General features: G+C 44.8%; 1 protein-coding gene and 1 pseudogene across 1 annotated transcript in view; both read right to left on the minus strand.

Moving 5' to 3' along the window:
* The window catches only part of EVC (EvC ciliary complex subunit 1), a 109,626-nt gene that overhangs the window by 64,943 nt on the left and 21,021 nt on the right, over positions 1-23,662 (minus strand). Inside the window, exons 4-7 of the mRNA XM_077136363.1 lie at positions 17,284-17,516; positions 15,455-15,539; positions 7,341-7,436; positions 3,862-3,999 (exon numbers count right to left, since the gene is read on the minus strand). Of these exons, the coding sequence (XP_076992478.1) occupies positions 3,862-3,999; positions 7,341-7,436; positions 15,455-15,539; positions 17,284-17,516 (552 nt within the window). The remainder of the gene's footprint in view (positions 1-3,861; positions 4,000-7,340; positions 7,437-15,454; positions 15,540-17,283; positions 17,517-23,662) is intronic.
* LOC143663007 (ATPase MORC2 pseudogene) lies at positions 18,572-22,343 on the minus strand (annotated as a pseudogene).

Raw genomic sequence — 23,662 nt, forward strand, 5'->3', positions numbered from 1 at the left:
GCTACGTGGGGAAGCAGGGAATGGGACAGTGTGCTCCTGCAAGCTTAGGGGTCTTCAAAAGGGATTAAACGTGTTCTGGAAATAAATGCCACAAATGGCCACTTAAATTTCAGAGATTACCCTAAAAGTACAAAAGAATGATGATGCTGATCATGAAAACATTTTACTTTAGAGTCTTTTTCCTTTTCTTCCCCTTTTGTCCAGGAGCAGAGCTGGGCATCACCAGGTGGCTTGGAATGCCGAAGCTCTGTGCGATATCAGAATTCTAAGGACTTTCCTTTATGGCTGGCAGGTTACGTGCCAGGCTCTGCACCTCACGTATTTCATTTGCACGTAAGATGTATGTTGGAAGGACGCACGGATAGCTCAGAAGAGTGAGATCTTAACTAAAGTGGGCGCCTGCACTGGGCATTGCCAGGAGGGACCCCTTTCTGAGAAAAGATTTCCCCAGCAAGTTAAAAGCAGTTGATCTGCTGTGGCTTTCTGAGAAAATGGAGCAATGAGATGCATCCTACAGGACTGCAGAAAAGCAACCCCAGGTGATAAACCAGTTTCAGTCCAGGAGAGATGATTTAATCCATTTCTCTATCAGCTCTCGGCTCTGTAAGATACCCCCTACATAAAATGGAAACAATGTCAGGCAGTCAGGACATTTCTGTTTGCTTCTGCATTCGCTCTATACAAGCTTTCCAGTCCAGAGCTTCCCTTAACAGAGCTTTCTACTTTCTGAATGGTATGCTGCCAGATCCAAGAAGCACTTGAGAAAGCTGTGATAACCTAAACCGTATGAGAAGTTTATCTTTGAACACAGGATCTGATTAAGGCTCGCATAACTGCCAGGCCTGTGCTTGCCTCCACTGTGACCCTGCCTGACAGATGCTGAAAGGGATCTGCTCCTTGCTGGACAGGGCCAGGGATGGGGCAGTTAGTGATTCCAAAACCCCTGCTGATCTTGTTGCTATGGCTACAGCAAGATGACACTTCTGCTCTCTCAACCTTGAACAGAGTCGATCTGACCACTACCACCCAGGGGTCAGAAGCAGCCTGCACCCGTGTCAACTGGCACCCCGTGAAAGTCTGGCCCCCAGTTCAGGGGGCCTCGTGCAGCTCAGCGCACCCTTCACCTGCTGCTGGCTGACTCCTCCTCCCATCCCCCCAGCAGCAACTTCGAACTGCCCCTTCCTTGCCCCTTTCACAGCAGAGGCGGATTCCCAATGGGGCCGTAAGAGAAAGCAGACTACAAACTCTCTTATGCCAGAAACATGGTTCTGTGTTAAGCAGCTTTGCCTTTGCTCTCCCAGTCCCAGACAGCCAGGACGCGCCCTCCAATCTTAAGAACTCCTGACTCTCCTGGGTTAAAGTTGAATTATGCCCCATCCCGACCCCTGATGACAAAATGACAAAAAAATAATAGGTTCAAATCCTAATTCCAGTCCCGTGCATGTGACCTCATTTGGAAACAGGGTCTTTGAAGATGGCATTAAATTAAAATGAGGTCATACTGCAGTGGGCTGAGCCTAAGCCCAAATGATTGTGTCTTGATAAGAAGGCAAGAGAAGACACAGACGGACGCAGGGAGAGGAAGGCCATGGAGTGCGGCAGGCAGAGTGCTGCAGCTGCAAGCCAAGGAATGCCAAGGATGGCCGGCAAACCAGAAGCTGGAAGAGGCAAAGAAGGCTTTTCCCTCCCAGGTTGCAGAGGGAGCATGGCTTTGCCAACACCTCAATTACAGATTTTAGCCTTCAGAGTGGAGGCAATAGATTTCTATCATTGTAAGCCACTTGGTTTGTGATACTTTACGGCAGACCCAGGAAACTGAGATAGCTTCCATAACCTAATTTTCTCCTGGTTCCAGAAAGTCCCATGCAGTTCCCTCCCTGCTTTCTCATCTTGATCCTCTTCTAGCCCTGCTCCTTAAACAGAGGCAGGGTCTAAGGTCTAGCATAAGGCTCCTTTCTCTTTGCATTCTGTACACACTCCCAGGCCAAAAACGCCTCCGTTTTTGGAGGTTGCCAACACTTCTAGAGAATCTTATGAAAACAATGAGCTCTGTCCCTAAAAAAAAAAAATGCAAAAATAGACAAGACTGCCTGTATGCTTTGGGGAGTCTGTGGACTAAGGGAATCCTGGCTCAAACCCCACTGTTATGGGCTCAACTGTGTCCCCCCAAAGGATATGCCTAAGTCCCTAGTACCTCCGAATGTGACCTCTGTTGGAAATAGAGTCATTGCAGATGAGATGAGCTAAACCAGGCTGGGTTTATGCTGTCAGAGAGCAGGCCCCTAATCCAACCTCACTGGCGCCTTTGAAGAAGAGAAGAGACAGACGAGACAGAGGGGAGATGGCTTCATGGAGGCAGGGACAGAGAACGGGGTTGCTACATCTGCACCCCAGGCAACACCACGGATTGTCAGCCACTGCCAGAAGCCAGGAAAAAGGCACAGAACTGACTCTTCCCTACAGACTTCAGAGGGCATCCTGATGACACTTGGGTTTTGGGCACTGGCCTCCAGAACGGTGGAAGAATAAATCCCTGTTTTAAGCCACCCAATTTGTGATACTTTGTGATGGCCATTCCAACAAGCTGAGATAGCTCCCTTAGCCAGTCCATCCTCTCCCTCAGCTTCAGGATTATCCTTGTTCTCCACTTCTTACCTGACCTCTAGGAAAGGTTCCCCATCCATGGGTAGCTCCAGAATAAGATGTTCAAGCCAGAACCACCATCTTCCCTCCCTCCCACATTCTCTCTCCTTTTGGGATTCTGATTGTAGACTTCATCCCCACACCACTGTCTTTCTCCTCCATCCCCACTTCATTCTGTATCACCTTGTCAGTTCTCATACCTCTCCATCTTGACTGCAATTGCCTTAAAGAGTTTCCTGCTGGACTAGCCTGATAGTGCTTAACAATTTACCACCCAGCAGCCCAAAGTGGTCCTTCTAGAACAGTAAGTGGACCAAGCCAGTCCCTGCATCTAATGCCCCTAGCTCTCCAGCCAAGCACAACCTCCCTGGCAGGAGATGAAACTGCTCAGGCCAGAGCTCTCCGGCCTCATCTTGTGCAGTCCACCTGCTCCCCACACCTATCCATCCCTTCTCTGCCCACTCACCAGCTAGCAGCCACACTTCTTCCAACCAGCTTCCTGATGGACCTTTCTTCTACAGAGACCTTCCTAATCCCAGGAAGTTCAAAGGAACTCCTCCCTCCACTGCGCATGGGTCTCCCAGTGCTTCTGCCTGTCTCAGCACTTGTAACCCCAGGACACCACTGTCTGCTCAGTTGGCCCCTCCCATCAGGCCGGCTATGGCACCTCTCAGGCAGGCCCAGCTCTCAGGTAATTTTGCATCCCCAGGGCCCAGCCCAGTGCCTGGGACAGAGTGGGTGCCGAGGAAATAGTTGTTTAATAAATAAATAATGTATGAACAGGAGAGAACTGACCGGGAGCATTAGAACCCAAAAGAAATAAAAGAGGGCTTTTGAGGACGCCATTTCCTCCAGAATTTAAAACAGTTATTAAGATTGATGCCTGGAGCTTGAGAAGCTAGTGGCAAGAATCTGCTCTCTCCCACAGGGCAATAAGGACGCGGAGGGTGGGGGCAAGCTTCCTTTGAATGATAAAGAGATCAATTTAAAATTTAAATGTGGGGAATTCATTAAAAATCTCCTTCAGTAACCAGTCTTTGCTCCTTAATTACACCTTCTCTAGCATTTAACTTCTGAAACTGGATTCCAGCCTCTGGGCCGAACACAATAGGGAATTCAAGTATTAAACATACTTCTATGTATCATCTCTTTAATCTAACCAATTTAACTTTCCCAGAAACCACGGCTCTTCTGTGGGACAGAAAAGCCCTCACGTACATTATCTATTAGGTGCTCCGAGTACTCTCTCTCCTTCCTTTCCACATCGGCCAGTGTGATGTATTCAGAGTCTCCAGCACCCAACATTTCCGTGTTGGATAGTTTGGACTGAAGTTCCTTTTCTAATTCCTCCAAATCCTAAAAAAAAGAAAGCAAGTAAAAAGCAATGAAAACACCTAATGTATTTCACATCCTAGGAAAAGGTATGCTTTTATCCTTTACTACATTAACACAAAGTATTTTTAATCAAAATTAAATGCTCTAGGCACTGTTCTACTTAAGGTTTGATGACAAAAATCTATTTTTTCTCATTTAATAGAGAGGCTCCAGGATAATGGATTATTTTCTTCTGATTTTTTTTTAAAGGGCCACATTAAAACCAAATGGACACCATACCTTTCAGTCCTTACTGAGTCCTGGAAAATGTCATGACATTTGGGGAGTGGGGAGGGAACGTTACTTGGCCACTCTCTGATTTCTGTGGGGAAGAATGACTCGGAACACCCCAGGAAGGAAGGGATAAGTGCTTGATTGACCGGTTCAAGAGCAGGAAGTGAGCACAGAGGCTCAGCCGGCCCAGCCTCTACCTTTTGCAGATGGACGAGGGGCCAGGCCATTGCTCTGGTGTGGCCTCAGGCCACTGGGACCTGGGAGGGGAAGGTCCCGCTTCTCTGTGGGGAGGCCCGAGGTGGCACAGTTTTGCCAGAGACTGGCCAGGCGATTTAGCTAATTAGGGGATTCAGTATTGGGAAGCCATGACTGTGCATGCACAGCGCGTCCTCCAAGCTGGCCCTCTAGGAGTAATAAAGCCGACCGTTCTTTCTCCAACCGCCTGGCTCTTTGTCTCTCCACTGATTCAGAACTCAGGAAAGGAAAGGAGGCCCTACGCTCCTGCAGCACTTTAAATTCCAGCATGGACTGTGGAAGGCAGTGTTATTTTCTCCAGACCTGTGTTCACTGACACGTAACCAACACAGGAGTGGGTCTGGATTTATTAGGCAAAATAACATTGATAACAATGCTTTTTTCCTGCTCCTAATGACATTTCTGCAAGAGAGACATCATGACTGTTCCACAAGAGGAACCTGATATGTAGGAAGTTAGGATATTCTGTCCAAAGTCTCCCAGGTAGGAAGCCGCAGTGCTAGAGACATCACGAGGGCCCATCTGACTGTAGACCTCCCTTTTCAAAACTGCATGCATCATGCTGCTTCTCGCCAAAGAGCAGCTGTCTTTCTAAGTGCTTCTTGTGCTCTCCTGTGCCAGAAGTTTTAGGGCTGCTGTGAGCTTTAAATTAAACTATATATTTAAAGTACTTGGCCAGATAATCTTTATAAATACTAATCATTATTATAATTAAAATGATTGCCCAAGGTCAAACGGTTCCATAAATGGTAGAGGTGGGCATTTGATCCCAGGTCTGCAGACTCCAAAACTCTTATTCTTTCCATATACTGCATTGTTTCAATATTACTGGCGTAATTTACGAATAGGATTCCCATTAGCATTAGTTTTATTGCTGGGAAGTCATTTAAAATCATTGAGCTTCAGTTTCCTCAAATGCAAAACAAAAAATAATAAGAATGCCCAGTCCCAGAGCTCATGTGAAGAATGAAGGTATACAAAGCACTGTGGGCGTGTGCCTGATGGTGATGGCCATGGCAGTGGTGGGATGAAGGATGATGCCAAAAGATGATGATGTGCTACCTCCTCCCTTGGGATAGAGTAAATAACCATTTCCATGGAAACGAGAGCAGGGGGAAGAAACATTACCATCCAAGCCTTGCGTGTCACGATGGTGGGAGTGAGGAAGGAGATGACGGCAGCGATGAAGACAATGGACGTGAGGGTAGAGTTGGAGGTGATGGGTATGATGATGGTGGTGGTGGTGAAGCCATGGTGATGAGAGTGTTGATAATGATGATGAAGATGAGAGAGATGATGATGGTGGCAGTGACAAGAGGAGGAGGACAAAGATGAAGATGGTGGTGACAGTAGTACTGAGAATGAAGACGACAATGACAAACATAATGAAGGTGGTGGCGGTAATGGTGGTGATGACACTGGTGTCAAGGGTGATGATGATGAAGACATTGGATTATTAGACAGTGGGTTAATAAAACGATAATGATATCGATGATGACTATGACAGCTGATTTCATGTGTCAAACTGGCTAACCTATAGCACCCAGTTGTCTGGTCCATTACTAATCCAGGTGAGGCTGTGAAGGTATTTTGTAGACATAATTAACATCAACAATCAACTGACTGCAGATAAAGATGACAACCCTTGAAAATGTGGGTGGGCCTCATCCTATCAGTTGAAGGCCTTAAGTGCAAAAATGATTTCCCAAAGAAGAAGAAATGTTGCCTCAAGACAGTAAATCAACTCTTGATTGAGTTTCCAGCCTGTTGGTGTGTCTGACACATTTGGGACTTGTCAGCCCCCATAATTAAAATCAATCTCTTTAAATGACTGTGTGTGTGTGTATTGGTTCTGGGTGTTTTTGGAGAACCCTGATTGATGCAATGACAGAAATGAGGATGATGGCAGCTATCATGTACTTAGGGTCTAACTATAACTTTTTTAAGTGCTTCATTCATATTTTCTCTAATTCTTTCTGCCATCTTATAGGACAGAGATTATCATCCTTATTTCATGAAGGAAGAAATGGGATTCCGAGAGCTTGCAAAAGATAGAACTAGGACACCAATCTCTATTCCAATTTTTTTCTTGTACATGAAACAATGCAAACTTTGCTTTAAAGACTGAAAAGGATAGGATACAAAGCGGTATGAACAATGATAACTGATAAACAGATTATGTATTTAAAAATACCCAAATGTATGCAGAAAATAACACTTCGAATAGTGAACATGACCAACATTCTTCTCTTTTTTCTGCTTTTAGTGTTTTCCACATTTTAATAATACACATTTCTATTTCCTATTTATGCACATGCTTTTATATATTATACTGTGTTAAAATTTTATATTACAATGAACTATTTTACATATGAAAGCAAAATACATTCTTATAATATTATAAGCTTGACATATTATAATACACTACATTTTATTTGAAATAGCAGAATTGCAATAATCATAAATTATAAACAACTAATGTACATCAATGGGTAAATGGACAAACTGTGATATATTCCTATGTCGGAATCACTACTCAGCAACATTATTAAATCTCAAAATAATTACACTGAATAAAAAAAGGAAGACAAAAACACCATAGAGTATGATTACAGTCATAAACAATTCTAGAAAATGTTAAGCAGTAGAAAGTAATAGGATGAAGGTCGGTGCTTATTGCCTAAAACAAACTTCTATTGGAGAAAGAAACCTTCTTTGATCTGCAATTTAGTTTCACAGGAATCCACCATCAAGATTAAGTGATGAGTGTGTAATCAAAGTTTTAAAAATTACCTTGAACTTAGGTTGAAATACAGGTTGAAGACATTACTTACATTTTCTTGTTTTGAAAGAATCTTCTGGTATAATTCATCATCAGATTTCTTTTTTGGAAGGTCAATGAGGCACATTTTAAAAATCTGAATAAACATCTATTGACAAAAGAGTAAATATAACAAGAGAAAGGTGATAATCCTTCTGCAAATGTGGTCTCTCTCTCTCTGCCTCCCCTCTTTCCCCTCTCCTTTTGCCGTATCTCTCTCTGCTTCTGTCTGTCCATTCGTCCATTTGTCTGTCCATCCATCCAGCCAGCCACCCACCCACCCACACAAATATGTTTTGCTATAGGAAAAGATCTCAGGCTGTAAATCATGCCACGATGGCTTATAATGGATTGCATTTTCATGAAACTCTAAAGAATGCTTCATTTCTTCTACTTTCATTCATTCAACAAATATTTATTAAGTGCCTATTTTGTGCAAGACCCTCCCATGTTCCCTATTTCTACATGAGTCAAGAAAATATTGAAAGCAAAGTGGGTATCTTTCTTGTGGAAAGCATCAGAGGGATGGTTGCATAGTACTGAGATATATGAAGGCATCCACTACAGCCTTCTGTCTTGGTAGAGATGTCCCCTAAACCGAGAAGACCTCCTTTAAATGAGGACACCCAGTAAAGTCAAGATGTGCCATCTTCACAGTTGTTTAACAATGTGTCTGCTGGGGGACATCTGGGTCGTTTCCAGGTTTTGGCTACTATGAGTAAAGCTTCTATGTATATGTACAGTTTTTAAGTGAACATAGGTTTCCATTTCTTTGGGCTAAATGGCCAGAATGTAACTGCTGAGTCTTCTGGTAATTTTATGTTTAGTTTTTAAAGAACCCCCAAACTGTTTCTCAGAGTAGCTGTACTATTTCACATTCCCACAAGCAATGCATGAATGTGGTAGTTAGATTCAGGTGTCAGCTTGGCCAGGTGAAGGTGCCTAGTTCTAGTGCTGTGGACATGAGCCAATGGCATGTGATGCTCATCTGCCGCTGATTACACCTGCAGTCGGCTAGGAGGCGTGCCCACTGCAAAGATGTTTGATTTAATTGGCTGGTGCTTAAATGAGAGAGTTCAATGTAGCACAGCCCAAGCAGCTCGGTCATACCTCTTCTCAGCACTTGAAGCTCAGCCCAGGCCTTTGGAGATGCAGAAAGAAGTCACTCCAGGGAAAGTTGTTGGAACCCAGAGGCCTGGAGAGAAGGCCAGCAGAGATCTCCCTGTGCCTTCCCGTGTAAGAAAGAACCTCAGTTGAAAGTTAGCTGCCTTTCCTCTGAAGAACTATGTATTTTTAACTAAATAAATCCTCTTTTATTAAAAGCCAATCCATCTCTGGTGTGTCGCATTCTGGCAGCTTTGGCAGACTAAAACAATTGAGGGTTCCAGTTTCTTTACACCCTCACTAACATTTGATTTTGTCACTATTGTTTATTTTAGTCATTCTGATAGGTGTGTATTGATCTCTCATTTGGTTTTAATTTGCATTTCCCTAATTGTTAATGAACTTCTCGTGTGTCTACTAGGCATCTGTACATTCTTTTGGTGAACTGTTTGTCTGTTGTCTATTTTCTAGTTGATCATTTCCTTTTTTCTGTTGAATTGAGAGTTCTTTATATAATCTAGTCTATTATTCTAGTCTCTAGATACAAATCTCTTGTTGGATATATGGTTCACAAATATTTTCTCTCATTCTATAGCTTGTCCTTTCACCCTCTTAATGAGGATTTTTGCAGGGCAAAATTTTTGCTGTTTTTATAAAGTCTAAGATATATCAATTTCCCTTTTTATGAGCCACGTTTTCAGAGTCAAGTCTAAGAAGTCTTTGCCTAGCTTCAGATCTCGAAGAGTTTCTCCAATTTTCATTTAAGCCTGTAATCTACTTTGAATTAATTCTTGTATTTCTTGTATAATGTATGAGGTTTAGGTTGAGGTTTGTGCTTTTTTGCCCAAAGAAGATCAATTGCTCCAGCACCATTTGTTGAAAAAGCTATCATTTCTCCATTAAATTGCTTTTGTGCCTTTGTAAAAAATCAGTTCAGTATGAAAGAGTAACTTATTGTGGCTTTGATTTGTATTTCCCTACAGTTATTGATGTTGAGCATCTTTTCATGTACTTTTTGGCCATCTGTATATCTTCTTCGAAGATATAGCTACTAAAGTATTTGCCCATTTTTTAAATAGGCTGTTTGTCTTTCTATTGTTGAGTTGTAGGATTTCTTTATATATTCTGGATATTAAACCCTTATGGGATATCTGGTTACCAAATATTGTCTCCCATTCTGTAAGTTGTCTTTTTACTTTCACAATAAAGTCCTCTGATGCACTGACATTTTTAATTTTGATGAGGTCCCATTTACTTATTTTTTTCTTTTGCTGTTTGTGCTTTGGATCTAAGGTCTTAAAACATTGCCTAATGCATGGTCCTGAGATGCTTCCCTATGTTTTTGTCTAGGAGTATACCAGTTCTGGTTCTTATATTTAGATCTCTGACTCATTTGGAGTTGATTTTTGTATACAGTGTGAGGGTAATGAACTTGGCACTCTTGTCAAGAATCAGTTGGCCATTGATGTGACAATTTAGCTCTGAACTCTCAACTTGAGTCTATTAGTTTACATGTCTTTGTAATAAGTTTTAAATCAGGAAGTGTGGGTCCTCCAACTTTGTCCTTTTTCAAGATGACTTTGGCTATTCAGCGCCCTTACCCTTCCATATAAATTTGATGACTGGTTTTTGCATTTCTGCAAAGAAAGTTGTTGGAATTGATTGTGATTACATTGAATCTGTATATCACTTTGGGTAGAACTGACATCTTAACAATATTTAGTCTTCCAATGCATGCACTGAATACCCTTCCATTTATCTAGGTCTTCTTGAAGTTTCTTTTAGCTATGCTATGTCATTTCTTGTTTATAGTCCTGTACATCCTTGGTTGGATTTATTTCTAGCTATTTCATTTTTATTGCAAATGGAATTTTTCTTGATTTCCTCTTCAGATTTTTTATTTATAGTGTATAGAAAACACGACTGATAGTTGCGTGTTGATCTTGTACTCTGCCACTCCGCTGAATTCTTCTATTAGTTCTAATAACTTTGTTGAAGATGTTTCAGGATTTCCTGAATGTAGGATCAGGCCATCGGTAAATTTTACTTTGCCCTTTCCAATGTGAATGGCTTTCATTTACTTTCTTGCCTAATTGCTCTGTCTAGAACTTCTAGTACAATGTTGAGCAGCAGTGCTGACGGTGGGCATTCTTATTTTGTTCCTGAAAGGGGAAGCTTTCAGTTGTTCGCCATTTAGCATGATGTCAGCAAGATTTTTCACATATGCCTTTTATCATGTTGAAGTTTCCTTCTATTACCAGTTTTTCTAAGTGTGTGATCAGGTGTACTGGATTTTGTCAAAATGTCTTCCCAGGTCAATCGGATTATTGTGTGATTGTTTTTCCTTCGTTCTGTTCATGTGATGTATTCCATTAATTGATTTTCTTACACTGAAACCCCCTTGAATTACAGGATAAATCTCACTTGATCATGGTATGTAATCCTTTTAGTATGCTGTTGGATTCAGTTTGATAGTATATTGTGGGGGATTTTGCATCTATATTCAGAAGAGATATTAGCTTGTAATTTTCTTTTCGTGTGGCATTGTTATACGGCTTTAGCAGGAAGCTGATGTTGGCCTCACAGAATGAATTAGGGAGCATTCCCATCTCTTTAATTATTTGGACATTTTAGCAGGATTAGTGTTAATTCTTGGAGTGTTTGGAAAAATTCAGTTGTGAAGCCACTGGTCCTACACTGTTTTTTCTTGTGAGGTTTTTGATTACCGATTCAGTCTCTTTAGTAGTGATTACTCTTGAGATCTTCTGTTTCTGCTTCAGTCAGTCAGTATAGGTAGCTTGTGTGTTTCCAGGAATTTGCCCTTTTCATCTATGTTATTTAATTTGTTGGTAAACAGTATTTGTAGTATCCTCTTATGATTCTTTTCATTTTTGTGGAGTTGATAGCTATGTCCCCCACTTCATTTCTGATTTTAGTTATTTGTGTCTTCTCTCCTTTATTGTTACCCTAGCTAAAGATTTCTTGATTTTATTGATCTTTTCAAAGAATCAACTTTTGGTTTTGTGAGTCTCTCTATTGTTTTTTCATTCTCTATTTCACTTATCTCTACTTTATTCTTTGCTATTTCCTTCATTCTGTTTTGTTGAGGTTTACTTTGTTCTCCTTTCTCTAGATATTCCAGTTGTGAGGTTAAGTCTCTGACTTGAGATCTTTCTTGTCTCTTAATATAAGCATTCAGAGCTATAAATCTCCTTCTCAGCACTGCCTTTGCTATATCCCTTAAGTTTGGGTAACATGCATTTTCATTTTCATTCACCTCCAGATATTTCCTAATTCCCTGTGATTTCTTCTTTAACCTATTAATTGCTTAAGAGCATGTTCTTTAATTTACATGTATTTGTGACTCTCCCATTTCCATAGCTGTTATTGATTTCTACCTTCATTTCATTGTGGTCAGAGAAGATACATGGCATGATTTCAGTATTTCTTAATTTATTGAGACTTCTTTTGTGACCTAAGGTATGCTCTATCCTAGGGAATGATCGATGTACACTAAAGATGAATAAGTATCCTGTGGTAGTCGGGGGAAGTGTTCTATTTATGGCTGTTAGGTCTGGTTGTTAAAGAATATCGTTCACGTCTTCTATTCCCTTAGTGATCCTCTGTCTAGGTGTTTTTTCCATTGTTGAAAGTGGTGCACTGAAGCCTCCTAATATTAATGTAGAACCCTGTATTTCTCCCTTAAATTCTGTCAATATTTGCTTCAAATATTTTGGGACTCTGTCATTAGGTGCATATATATTTATAATTGTTATATCTTCTTGTTGAATTGAATCTTTACCAATGTAAAGTGACCTTTTGTCTCTTGTAACAGTTTTTTACTTAAAGTCTGTTTACCTGATATTAGTATTACTACTCTAGCTCTCTTTTGTTTGCTATTTGCATGGTATATGTTTTTCCATCCTTTTACTTTTGAGACTACTTGTGTCTTTGAATTTCAGCTGAGTCCCTGTAAACAGCATATGGTTGAGTCATGTGTTTTTTATCCATTCTGCCAATCTTTTGCCTTCCAGAAAGTTTTTTCCATTTACCTTCTGTGCCAGTTTGAAAGGAAGTATGTATCCTAGAAAATCCATGTTTTAATCCTAATCCCATTTTTTAAAGGCAGCCATTTCTTCTAACCCTTATTCAGTGCTGAACGTTTGAAACTGTAATTCGATCATCTCCCTGGAGATAACACTGGATCAACAGTGGTTGTTAAGCTGGATTAGGTGGAGGCGTGTCTCCACCCATTCTGGTGGGTCTTGATTAGGTTACTGGAATCCTATAAAAGAGGAAACGTTTTGGAGAAAGCAGGAGATTAAGAGCAGAGCAGAACGACATAGCCATGAGAAGCAGAGAGTCCACCAGTCAGCATCCTTTGAAGATGAAGAAGGAAAATGCCTCCTGGAGAGCTTTATGAAACAGGAAGCCAGGAGAGAAGCTAGCAGAAGATGCTGTGCTCGCCATGTGCCCTTCCAGAGAGAGAGAAACCCTGCTTGTGTTCACCATGTACCTTTCCACTTGAGAGAGAAACCCTGAACTTCACTGACCTTCATGAACCAAGTTATCTTTCCCAGGATGCCTTAGATTGGACATTTCTATAGACTTGCTTTAATTGGGACATTTCCACGGCCTATAAACTGTTAACTTGCAACTTATTAAATTCCCCTTTTTAAAAGCTTTCCGTTTCTGGCAGCTGGCAAACTAGAACACCTTCACAGTAACTACTGATAATGCTGGGCTTTCTTCTGCCATATGATAATTTGTCTTATATTGTCATATACCCTTTTGACACTCAATTCTTCCATTAATGCCTACTTTCTCATTCATTTTATTTTTGCAATGCACCATTTTGAGTCCCTTCTCATTTCCTCCTGAATATAATTTTCACATATTTTCTTCATTGTTACCATGAGGTTAAAATTCCACATCCTAAATCTATATCATATTTGTTTTGATACCAAGGTGATTTCAATAGCATACACATATACTGTTCCTGTACCTCTCTGTCCCCCTACCTGTTTGTTGTACTTGCTATAAATTATATCTTTATACATCATATGTCCGAAACCATAGATTTAACATTACTTTTTTTTTGTATGGGCAGGCACTGGAAATCGAAGCAGGGTCTCCAGCATGGCAGGCGAGAACTTTGCCAGCTGAGCCACTGTGGCCTGCCTTTCATTACTTTTTATGCATTTGCATTTTAGTTATGTAAGAAGTAAAAAGTGGAGTTACACACAAAAATATATAATTCAAATGTTCTGGCATTTATAATTACATATGGCTACCTCTACCTGAGGGGTTTTTCCTTTATTTCACTGTGATCCACTCTCTAGTACCCTTTCCTTTTGGTCAGAAGAATTCCCTTTAGCAGTAGGTCTAGTGGTGACAAGCTCCCTCAGCTCTCTTTACCTGAGAATGTCTTAAGCTCTATTATATTTTTGCAAGAAAGTCTTGCTGCATGTAAAATTCTTGGTTGGCAATTGCTTTCTTTCAGCACTTTAAGCATTTTGTTCCATTGCTTTCTCGCTTCCAAGATTTTTTATCAGAAATTGTCACTTAACAATTGTACATAAATACGCTGTTTCTCTTGCAAGTTTCAGAACTTTCTCCTTGTCCTTAATTGGACAATTTGATTACTGTTTATCTTGGTGTGGCGCTCTTCGAGTTTAATGTGTGTTGAGTTCACTGCACCTCCTGAATATATATATTAATGTCTTTTGTTAAATTTGGCAAGTTTTCTGCCATTAGTTCTTTGAACATTACTTTTACCCTTTTCTCTTTTCTTCTCTTCTGGATCTCCTACAATGCTTATACTGGAATGCCTAATGGTATAACACAGGTCTCTTTATCTCTGTTCATGCAAAAATCTTCTGTCTCCTCTCCAGCCTGAATCATTTCAATTGCCGTGCCTTCAACGTCACGGATTCATTCTCCTGCCAGCTCCAATCTGCTGCTGAAACCTCTAGGGAATTTTTTCTTTACGTTACTGTGGTCTTCAGCTCAAATATTTGTTTCTTCCTACTGAAAACCTCAACGAGGTTCCCTTATTGTTCATTCATTGTTTTCCTCACATGCTTTAGCTCTTTCACCATGCTTTCTTTTATCCCTGCTGACCCTGTGAGTTGGGACTTCTTGCCTTGAACTGTTAGAGGATCAAGTTCTAGCTGCTTTATGCCACCAGTGATGCAGTAATTAGTTACAGCGGAACTGCTATGGAGTCCGACCACGATCACTTTCAGCTATTATTTATCCCGGGCTCCATCAGGAGAAGGGCTCCACTTTCTTTTTAAGTCCCACAGCTTTGATCAAAGTCAGGGCCGTGGCCTGACAGCAGGCACGGACCTCTCCTCTGTCTTGTGCTTGGACATCTAACACCACTGATCCTTCCCTGTGGCTGCTCAGTGGTCACAGACGCCCCTTTCTTGAGGACTCAGTTGCAACCAAGGAATTAGGATTTAAGGGATGATTTTTGATTACTGAATCATTACATTCCTTTTTGTTCTCTGGTATACTGGAGTAGACAGAGGAGAATGCCTGAAGAATTTGAAGTTTCAGTCCCTGAAATGAGGAAATTGTGTTTCCACAAACTAGACTCTGCTATTGAAAGATAACTTGTCTCCCTTCCTGTGGGCTGACACTTTTAATATTGAAATGATAGCACAGCCTTCCTTCCTTTTAGCTTATATTCTCCTATTGAAATGATAATGATAACACTGTCTCCTTTCCTGCTGTGAACTTGCTATTTGAAATGACCTCATCTCTCCTTGCTAAAATCCTTAAAAATATTGAACCCCTTAAACTCAGGGAGATTTTGGGCCGATAGGCCATCTCCTCTCCTACTACACGCCTAATAATAAACTCTTTCTCTCTTTGAAACCCAGTGTCTCAGGAATTGGTTATTCAGTGTATTGGGCAAAATAATCCACGGCCTTTTTCTGATAGCACAGTGCACAGAGAGCCTTGCCCCCCAATACTGTTCCACAAAAAGGAGAGAAAACACACTCCCCCACCTACCATGTGCTTTTCCTGCCTCAGTGCTGTGTCCAAACGCAGCAGCTCTTTCAAGTGGAGGTTATAGATGCACAAGTTAATGTCGACGCTGAAAAATAAAAAAAAAAACAGAAAAGGCTTTTGCGGTGCTTGAAATGAAGACTGAAGCTAGAGAACAGGCGCACATCCCTCCCCAGTGCAAGACACCTGACACCGTGACTCCAGATTTTAAATGCCACAGCATGCTCATCTCCCTAACAACCACCCCAGGTTTATAAAAGGAATCCGGTGTGCTGCTGGATGCCCAGTAGCAACCAGAATAACCCTCAGTGTCAGAGGTTCAGCTGCTGTGACGTTAAAGACAAAACACAGGAAGAGAGGGAAGGGGAGAGAAATGAAAAAGAGTATTTTCTCCTTTGAGTTTTTCATATCTGTTGTCAAATGCAGTCCTCCTATGGTGCTAGGATGGGGACATTCTCATTCCCATTTGCAGATGAGAAAACTGACTCAGGACATAGAGAGTCAGAAATCACACACAGAGGCAGGTGAGTGTCAGAGTGTAAAGAAAGGTCCAGGCTCTCTTTCCTTTGCATGTTAAATGACTCCGTGCCCACCCAGATGCCACAGCCCTTCCTGGGCAGCCTGTCCGGCCCAAGGAGCCTTCTGCCCAGCAGGGGCCTTCTTGCCTGCCTGTTCTGGTTTGCTAGCTGCCAGAATGCAACACACCAGAGACGGACTGGCTTTTAATAAAAGGGGATTTATTTTGTTGGTTCTTCAGAGGAAAGGCAGCTAACTTTCCACTGAGGTTCTTTCTTACGTGGAAGGCACAAGATGGTCTCTGCTGGTCTTCTCTCCAGGCCCCTGGGTTCCAACAACTTTCCCCGGGGTGACTTCTTTCTGCATCTCCAAAGGCCTGGGCTGAGCTGCTAGTGCTGAGATGAGGAATGCCGAGCTACTTAGCAGTGCTACGTTGCGTTCTCTCATTTAAGCACCAGTCAATTAAGTCAAACATCACTCATTGCAGCAGACACGCCTCCTAGCCGACTGCAGATATAATTGGCAACAGATGAGGTTCACGTACCATTGGCTTATGTCCCCAGCAACAAGACTAGGTATGCTCACCTGGCCAAGTTGACAACTGAACTAACTAACACACTGCCCATTCTCACTGCAGCCCTGAGCCATGGCCGACCCTGGTTCCTCTGAACCAGGCCCCTGGACTTGCTGCAATTGCTGATCGCCAAGGCACAAGCGTGCCAAGACCGAGTTTCTTGAGCACCTACTAATATAGAACCCTGCTCTGGGCCGGGAAGTTTGGTGGTGTAGAGTGCAGGCACTGCAGATGTGGTCTTGGGGTCAAGACTGGTTCTATCACTCACTCATTGTATGACTTCAGGCAAGCCATTTAGCCTCTCTGCGTCTTTCCTTACTTTTTGAAAAATGAGGCAAATAATAGTACCTACATCATAGGGTTTTCAGAAGGAAGCAATGAATGATCATTCACTGAACTATCTTAGGCTCCCACTGGGCACATGGTCCCAGGAATGAGTAAGACGGACCCGGTTCTTAAGTTCATAAGATAATCCCTGTAAAATGCTTACCACTCTGCCCAGTAAACAGTAGGTAATTAATTAGTGCTAGCTGCTGCACTATGTCATGTCAGCGATTGAATGAGGCCTCCTTGATGCCCCTCCCAAGGGCTCCTGGGCCCAGCCCCTGCACTGAGTTGCTGTGTGTCTGTGGTTGTCACTTAACCTCTCTGAGCCTCTATTTCCTCATCTATGCAATGATACAGCCCACTGGTCTGCTCAGAGGGAACGGGGGGCCTTCCCTCCCTTCAGCTGCCCTCTCACCTGTCACAGGTGAGCAGCTGGGGGAAGGTGTCCACCCGGAGGAAGGTACGGCTGAGGAACCTGTTGTCGCTGGTGGTCGAGTGGATGCTGGACGAGGAGCTGCAGTCGTCCTTCTCGGCCTGGCTCAGGCTCCCCAGGCTGCTGGACGGGGAGGCCTCCACTGGCTGGTTCGGCAGGACAGCCTGCTTTAAGTTCTCATGCAGGGATGGGTTGGAGGAGCCGTCGGCCAGAGGCTGGAGCGGCAGGAGAGAAATTGCACTCTGTGAATCCATGGGGCACAACAACGGATGTCACGCTTCTGTTTTAGGGATTACATCAGTGTTCCGAGCTGGTGGCACCCAGGAGGGAGCAGACTATAAACGGACCTGCGAAGGGCTTCTGCCAGAGCCACACCCCAGGGAGCCCTACTACCTTGTCCTCGCTTGCCCCAGGAGGCCAGCACCTCTGCATTTGTGCTCCTACCCCAAACTTAAAAACCCCAAAGCTCTGTTCCTCGATGGCCCACCTGTCCCCTCCTCCAAGCTGCCAATTCTGACCCCCTCTGCTAGCTGCCTGTCTGTCGTGCCCACCTCTCTGTGCTGTTGTCTCAGACCCCTTCGCCCACCCTGCTCGTCTCTACCTTCAAGGATGCAGTGTCACCCTGCTGCCCACAGACCTTTGAGGTGGCCCTGCTGCCCTCAGATGGGTTGTAGGTCCTGAACAAGGAACTCAAGCCCTCAGGCATGGCCATGACGGTCAGATTCAGCAGGTGTCCCCTCTGTCTAGCCTCAGCTCCCGCTGCTTCCTGATACATGTCTCTAAGGCACATGGAGCTGGCTGACCCCTCTCTCCATTTCATCCTTCTGGGCCGGTCCAGACTCTGGTTCCCTGCCCGAAATACCCTGCCCTCACTAACTGCTGGGCTGAAGCATCCCCCAGCACAGATTCTGGAGCCTTCCCTGAGGCACAGGCCCAGTTCAGGGCTCCACAGGCCCCTGGACATTTGCCTCTTGCCTGTTTTCACAGGTTGTCTTGGACTCTACCCAGCCTGTGAGGGCTCCTAGGACAAGAACGGGGTTGCCACAGTTCCTGTCCTGAACTGCTCGGCAGCATGCAGTGAAACGCGAATAAATCAATGGCCCTGGCTGGGAAGTTTGGCCCCTTCGTCCACTCATCAGAGAGCTATGTGAAGGAAGCAGTTGCCAGTGTGTGTTCCAGGGAACGGTTCTGTGAACTATAATGTGTTACTTCCCTCCACAGGGAGTCCATGGAAAAATTAATTTGGGAAAGGATTCCATTGGCACAGGAATTCTGAGCTTCAATGTATTCTGGGTCTCTTTGAAGGCAAATAATATACATGTATTTTTTTTTTTAAATAAATATTTATAAACTTAGGGAGAAAGATTTGAAGGTTTGAAGTATCTTTCCCTCCAAAAGTACAAGTGTCCCATGTGAGCCAAACCAAGGTAAGTCCATCAACCCATGAATGAAACACCACCCTCCAGGAGCTGCTGCCTCGAGGGCAGGTGGGACAGGAAGATGACACCTTGCCCACCCTTGCTCGCTCTGAGCCCTAGTCCCCCTTGGTGATCAGGTCCTCGATGTAGGCATCCAGTTCGTCATCTGTATTGATGTCTATGTCCTCCTGCACCTTCTGCAGCAGTGCCACAATGTTGGTCCTCAGCTTCTGCAGCTTTTCCTCTGTCTCACGGAGCTTCCTCTCAGAGGTACGTAGGCTCTCCTCAGAGGCTTTGGCCCGTGAGTCGGCACGGCTCTGGTAGGAGTGGCACAGATTCTGGAGCCCCACTTCATATTGCTTGAAGTACTCTTTCAGAGGAAATGATATTAGCTCGTCTGAATTCATGGAGCTCAGTTCCTTCTTGGAGATGGGGAAACTTGGAGGCAGGAAATACCGTAAACAGTTCCGGAGGATCTGGACAAGCAGGTCAATGGTTTCATGACTGGTGCTCGGGGCAGTAGTATCAGGTTCCATGCGGATGCAGTCAGATGCGGAGGGCTCTGCCAGGGCTACAGCCTGCTGGGCTACGACCACCTCCTCCTCCTCACCACCCTCCTGCTGCGTATCAGGGCTCTGATACTCTGGAGAAGGAGGCTTCAGAAGGCGAACATCGTCACTGCCTTTTTCCACCCAGCAGTCTCTTGGTGTTGTGTCTGTGGGCACACAGTCAAACTTCACCTTCCGACGCACCACACGCTTGCCCATCTCCACGGCTGTGACACGACCCGTGTACCACTCCCTGCTCACACGCACCTCCACATGCAGCCCTTTGTCTCTGTCCTGAGGGTGCCAACAAGCAGCAGGATGGGTGACTGCCAGAGGTAAACGCCAAGGAACTGGTGCTTTCTGAGCCTTCTTGAGGCCATCTGGATCCTCTTCCCCAGCACTGTCTGAGAGCTCATTTGAGTCTTTCTTTTCCTCCTTCACAGCAACCTTAGCCCGCTTGGACCTGTCCTTCTTCTTCTCAGTCTCTTCTTCAGCTTCTTCCTCATCAGAGACCCCAAGACTCCGCTTCCGGCCAGGGGTAGCCGGAGAGAGTTTATTAGGCAACTCTGGCTTCTTGACCACTGGAGTCTTGATGGCACTGGGAGCAGGGACCTCACGAAGGTTCTTGGAATTCAGCAGTAGAGATGGTAATGGCGGCTGCACAATAGGGGTAGGTCGAGGTACAGTCTTTATCGGAGTGTTAACAGGGTTTCGGGGTACCACAGGTGGCTGGAGCAGCCTGGAAGGACCGGCCTCCTCCCGGGCTGCCAAGGTAGGAGGTTTTGGGGCGCTGCTGATGATAGGAGCCTTTCGGAGCTGGCTGGCCGGTTTGGGAACCTGTGGGGGAAGGGATCTGATTGGAGCATTCCTGATCACAGCAGGTAAAGGGGGTGACCGAGGACGCTGTGGTCTCCTCCCAGGTTCCTCAGTGGAAGGTCTGGTGGTCACTTCCAAGGGTAACTTCTTCAGGTCAGCTTGGCAGCGAATGGGTGTGGTTTTCTGAAGGGCCTCCAGTTTCTCCTGCTGCAGGCGAATTTTCTCTGTCAGTTGCTTCTGTTTCTCTTCTTGTGTCTTCAGGTCCTTTCTAAATGTCCCCAGGGGAACCTTCTGCTTTTGCTCAGAAGCCTCACACCGGTCCTGCTCAGGATCAGGATTCATGGAGCAGACCCAGGTATCAGGGTAATCTTTTTCCACAGAACTCAGCTGGAAGGGGAGGGTCCTCCACTTCAGACACAAATCGCACTGAATGGTAGTCGGGATTTCCATGGCTCTCCGGCGTTTGTAACGCAGTTCACTAGAAGGGGGCTGGTTCCAGTTGGCAGACAAGTAGCCAAACTCATCCCAGAATCTGATGATTCCCCGCTGGGCAATGGCGATGTCCTTCCAGTACTGTGCCAGATGCTCCCCCATCGCCCGCAGCAAGTGCCGGTACTCCTTAGCATCAGCAAAGTCCTGCTTGTTGTGCGTAGGCTCCAGCACCAGGTAGGGCACATCAACGACCCCAACAACCCCACCACAGGCCATGCCCCCTTCCAGCTGTGGGCCCACTTTCTCATACATCTTGATCAGGCGGCTACAGTTGTAGATGAACATGCCATCCAGTTCTCGATGTTCAATGTTGACCCCAAAAATGAAATTCAGCTCCTTGGGTTCCTTAAGTGCTCGCTGCTTGGCGTCCTTGATCCGCTTTTTGACATCAGCTTCTCTGCGCAGAGTAATGGCTGTGTTCTGGACCTGTCGCAACATCACCCTAGAGTCACGTGTGAGGTCTCCACCTAGGCGTAGTTCTAATGTTCGAGCTTTGCTTTCTGCCTCACGAGCCTTCTCTTCAGCAATCCGAGCTACATGCTCTGCTTTCTTCACCTCCTGCTCTGCACGGGTCTTGAAATGGCTTGACGTGTACTTGTACATCCTGGGCTTGTACAGGCAGCAGGAGAGCCTCTTGGTCTGCACCTTGTGCCCGTGGATGAAGATCCTCATCCGGGGATCGATATATAACACAGCAGCATAGGCACGGAATGAGCGCCGCTCTGGCTTCGTGCCCTCTGGGGAGGTCTCCGACATCTGGATATCTCTTGGATTTGAGATTATGTCTAGCTCTGGCTCTCCATTATCCATGAGTTTGAGATTGAAGATGATCACCAATGTTCCACTGTCCCCAGGAATCCTTCTGAACTGAGTCATCACTTCCTCCTCATTGCGGAAAGGGGAGTACTTATAAATGAGTTCTGTCTCAATAGCAAACTTTTCCACATTGTCAGTGACAGGTTCCCGGGTCTGAGCATTCCAAGCGGGCAATGGGACAATTACTTCATCAATGCCTTCCTCTTCATGAAAGGTGCGAGACAAGAAGAGGCAGGTCATGGTGTCTTCCTTCTTGGTGAAGAGGATAAAGTCCTTCCCAATGCGCATTGAGCCCGATTTTAAACCATTCCCATACTGCCTAATCTGGGTGGATTCAGGTGTTCGCTTGGCTGATTTCCCAAACTGGATCACACTGGCAGCATCACTTGGGTCCATTCCCGCACCATCATCCAAAAAGCAAAGCATAAATCCTCCTCGAAGGTCCTCTCGCCTTTCTGCATAAATATCAATTCTGGTGGCATCAGCATCTCTTGCATTATCAACCAGTTCAGCAAGAGCACCAAACAAGAATTCATGAGTGGTTGAATTTGTGTGCAGATATTCAAAGGTTAGTTGAGCTCGATTCAGACTGCTGTAATTCGTGAAGGCCATGACGAAGTGAGGTCTCCAGTCCTTCCCTCACTAACAGTGCATACTATGTCACAATGGAATAGATTTTCCAGGATTCCTTCCAGTAAAGGCTTGATAAGTCCGTGTTCTTTAATGACAAAGTTACCTAGACTCTATCCAAAATATATTCAACGAGATGTCTAAAGCTACAATTGATTCTTCTTTAAATATCTGTTATCTTCACAATGACTATGATGTCATATTCTGGAAAAGCAGGTCATAAATTAGTAGTCCTAAGGAGCTCTTTTGGCGTTAAACTGTGATACTTCAATTCTGACAATTTAATCCAGTACAATTGTCATGGTTAGGGACAGGTGTCAACTTGGCCAAGTTGTGGTACCTGTTCATCTGATTGGGCAAGCGCTGGCCTGTCTGTTTGACAACCTCCTGAGAGCCGTGGGCCAAACTACCTCACAGAGACCCACTAAATCAACTCTAAGAGGCGGCGCCCAAATCAGCTCGGGCAGGCCGCGCCCCTCCCCCACTTCCCTCAGAGCGCAGCCTCAGCCCCTGAAGCCCTTCCCCGGCCTCGGTTGCGTGGCCTCCTCCTTACGGAAGAGCCAATCCCAGCCTTTAAGGCCGGGATCGCGGGCAGTGGCGACCGCACCACCCGACCGGGCGTTGCCGCGCGCTCACAGCTGCCTTTGTCCCTCCCCACGGAATTGGAACCCAACAACCGCAGCGCGCTCTTGGAACCATGTGCTGCCTCCGCCTCCACGTCCGCTGCCGCCTCTGCCACCCCCACGTGCGCAGCGCTGGATGAGGAGACGATGACAGAACTCAACGTGGCAGTCTCAGCGTTCAAGGATGCTCCGCCGCCACCACCACCACAGTTGCTGCCGCCACCGCTTTGTCTCAGATCGCTCAGCTATACATGTATTTTTAAAAACTAAGTTGTCCTGAATGCTTAGTGACACCACCCACCGTTCAAAGCCCTCACGTTCATTATCTCATTCAGGCCTCATGAAAATCTGCAGAGGTCAACCTGGTCATTACCTTGATTCACAGGTGGAGAAACTGAGGCACAGCAAAGTTAGGAAATGACCTCCTGTAACTGGCTGAGATGGGAATTAAAGTGGAGGCAGTGTGACTCCAGAGCCCATCCTCTTATCACCAGGAGAGGGGCAGCATTTTCCTTAGTCCACTTGTCCAGGAAACTCTTTTCTCCCAGAGCATCATAGCACAGGCCAAAGCTTCCTGAAGCCCAGGGGGAAATATCCCTTTCTGGGACAGCCACAGGTGGACATTCCTGGCTAAAGGTGCCAGCTCGGTAGCCAGAAGCATGGATTTGATTGGTTTCTGCTGCTACCTCCTGCTGTGTGACTCTGTGCAGGTCATCAGCCTCTCTGGGCCTTAGTTACCTTATGTATTAAGTGGAGTTAACAATAATATTTCCTTTACAGAACTGCTGTGGGGTTGAAATGCCTAATGCATGAAAAATACTTGACAATATGCCAGCTCAGCAAGTGTTCAAAAAATGTCAGCTGTTGGCATTGGCCCTGGGGTCTGTGAACGAGGTTTAATGTCCAAGACTGAACCAGTATCAGTATTTGTATTAGTGTTAAAAGAGCAGGGCGGATGCTGGCCTGCCCTACTGTGTGGCTACCCTACTAGCTCTATCTGATTTCCCTGGAGATAGAA

The sequence above is a fragment of the Tamandua tetradactyla genome, chromosome 19 (genome assembly GCF_023851605.1).
Source record: "Tamandua tetradactyla isolate mTamTet1 chromosome 19, mTamTet1.pri, whole genome shotgun sequence".
In the NCBI taxonomy this organism is placed as follows: domain Eukaryota; kingdom Metazoa; phylum Chordata; class Mammalia; order Pilosa; family Myrmecophagidae; genus Tamandua; species Tamandua tetradactyla.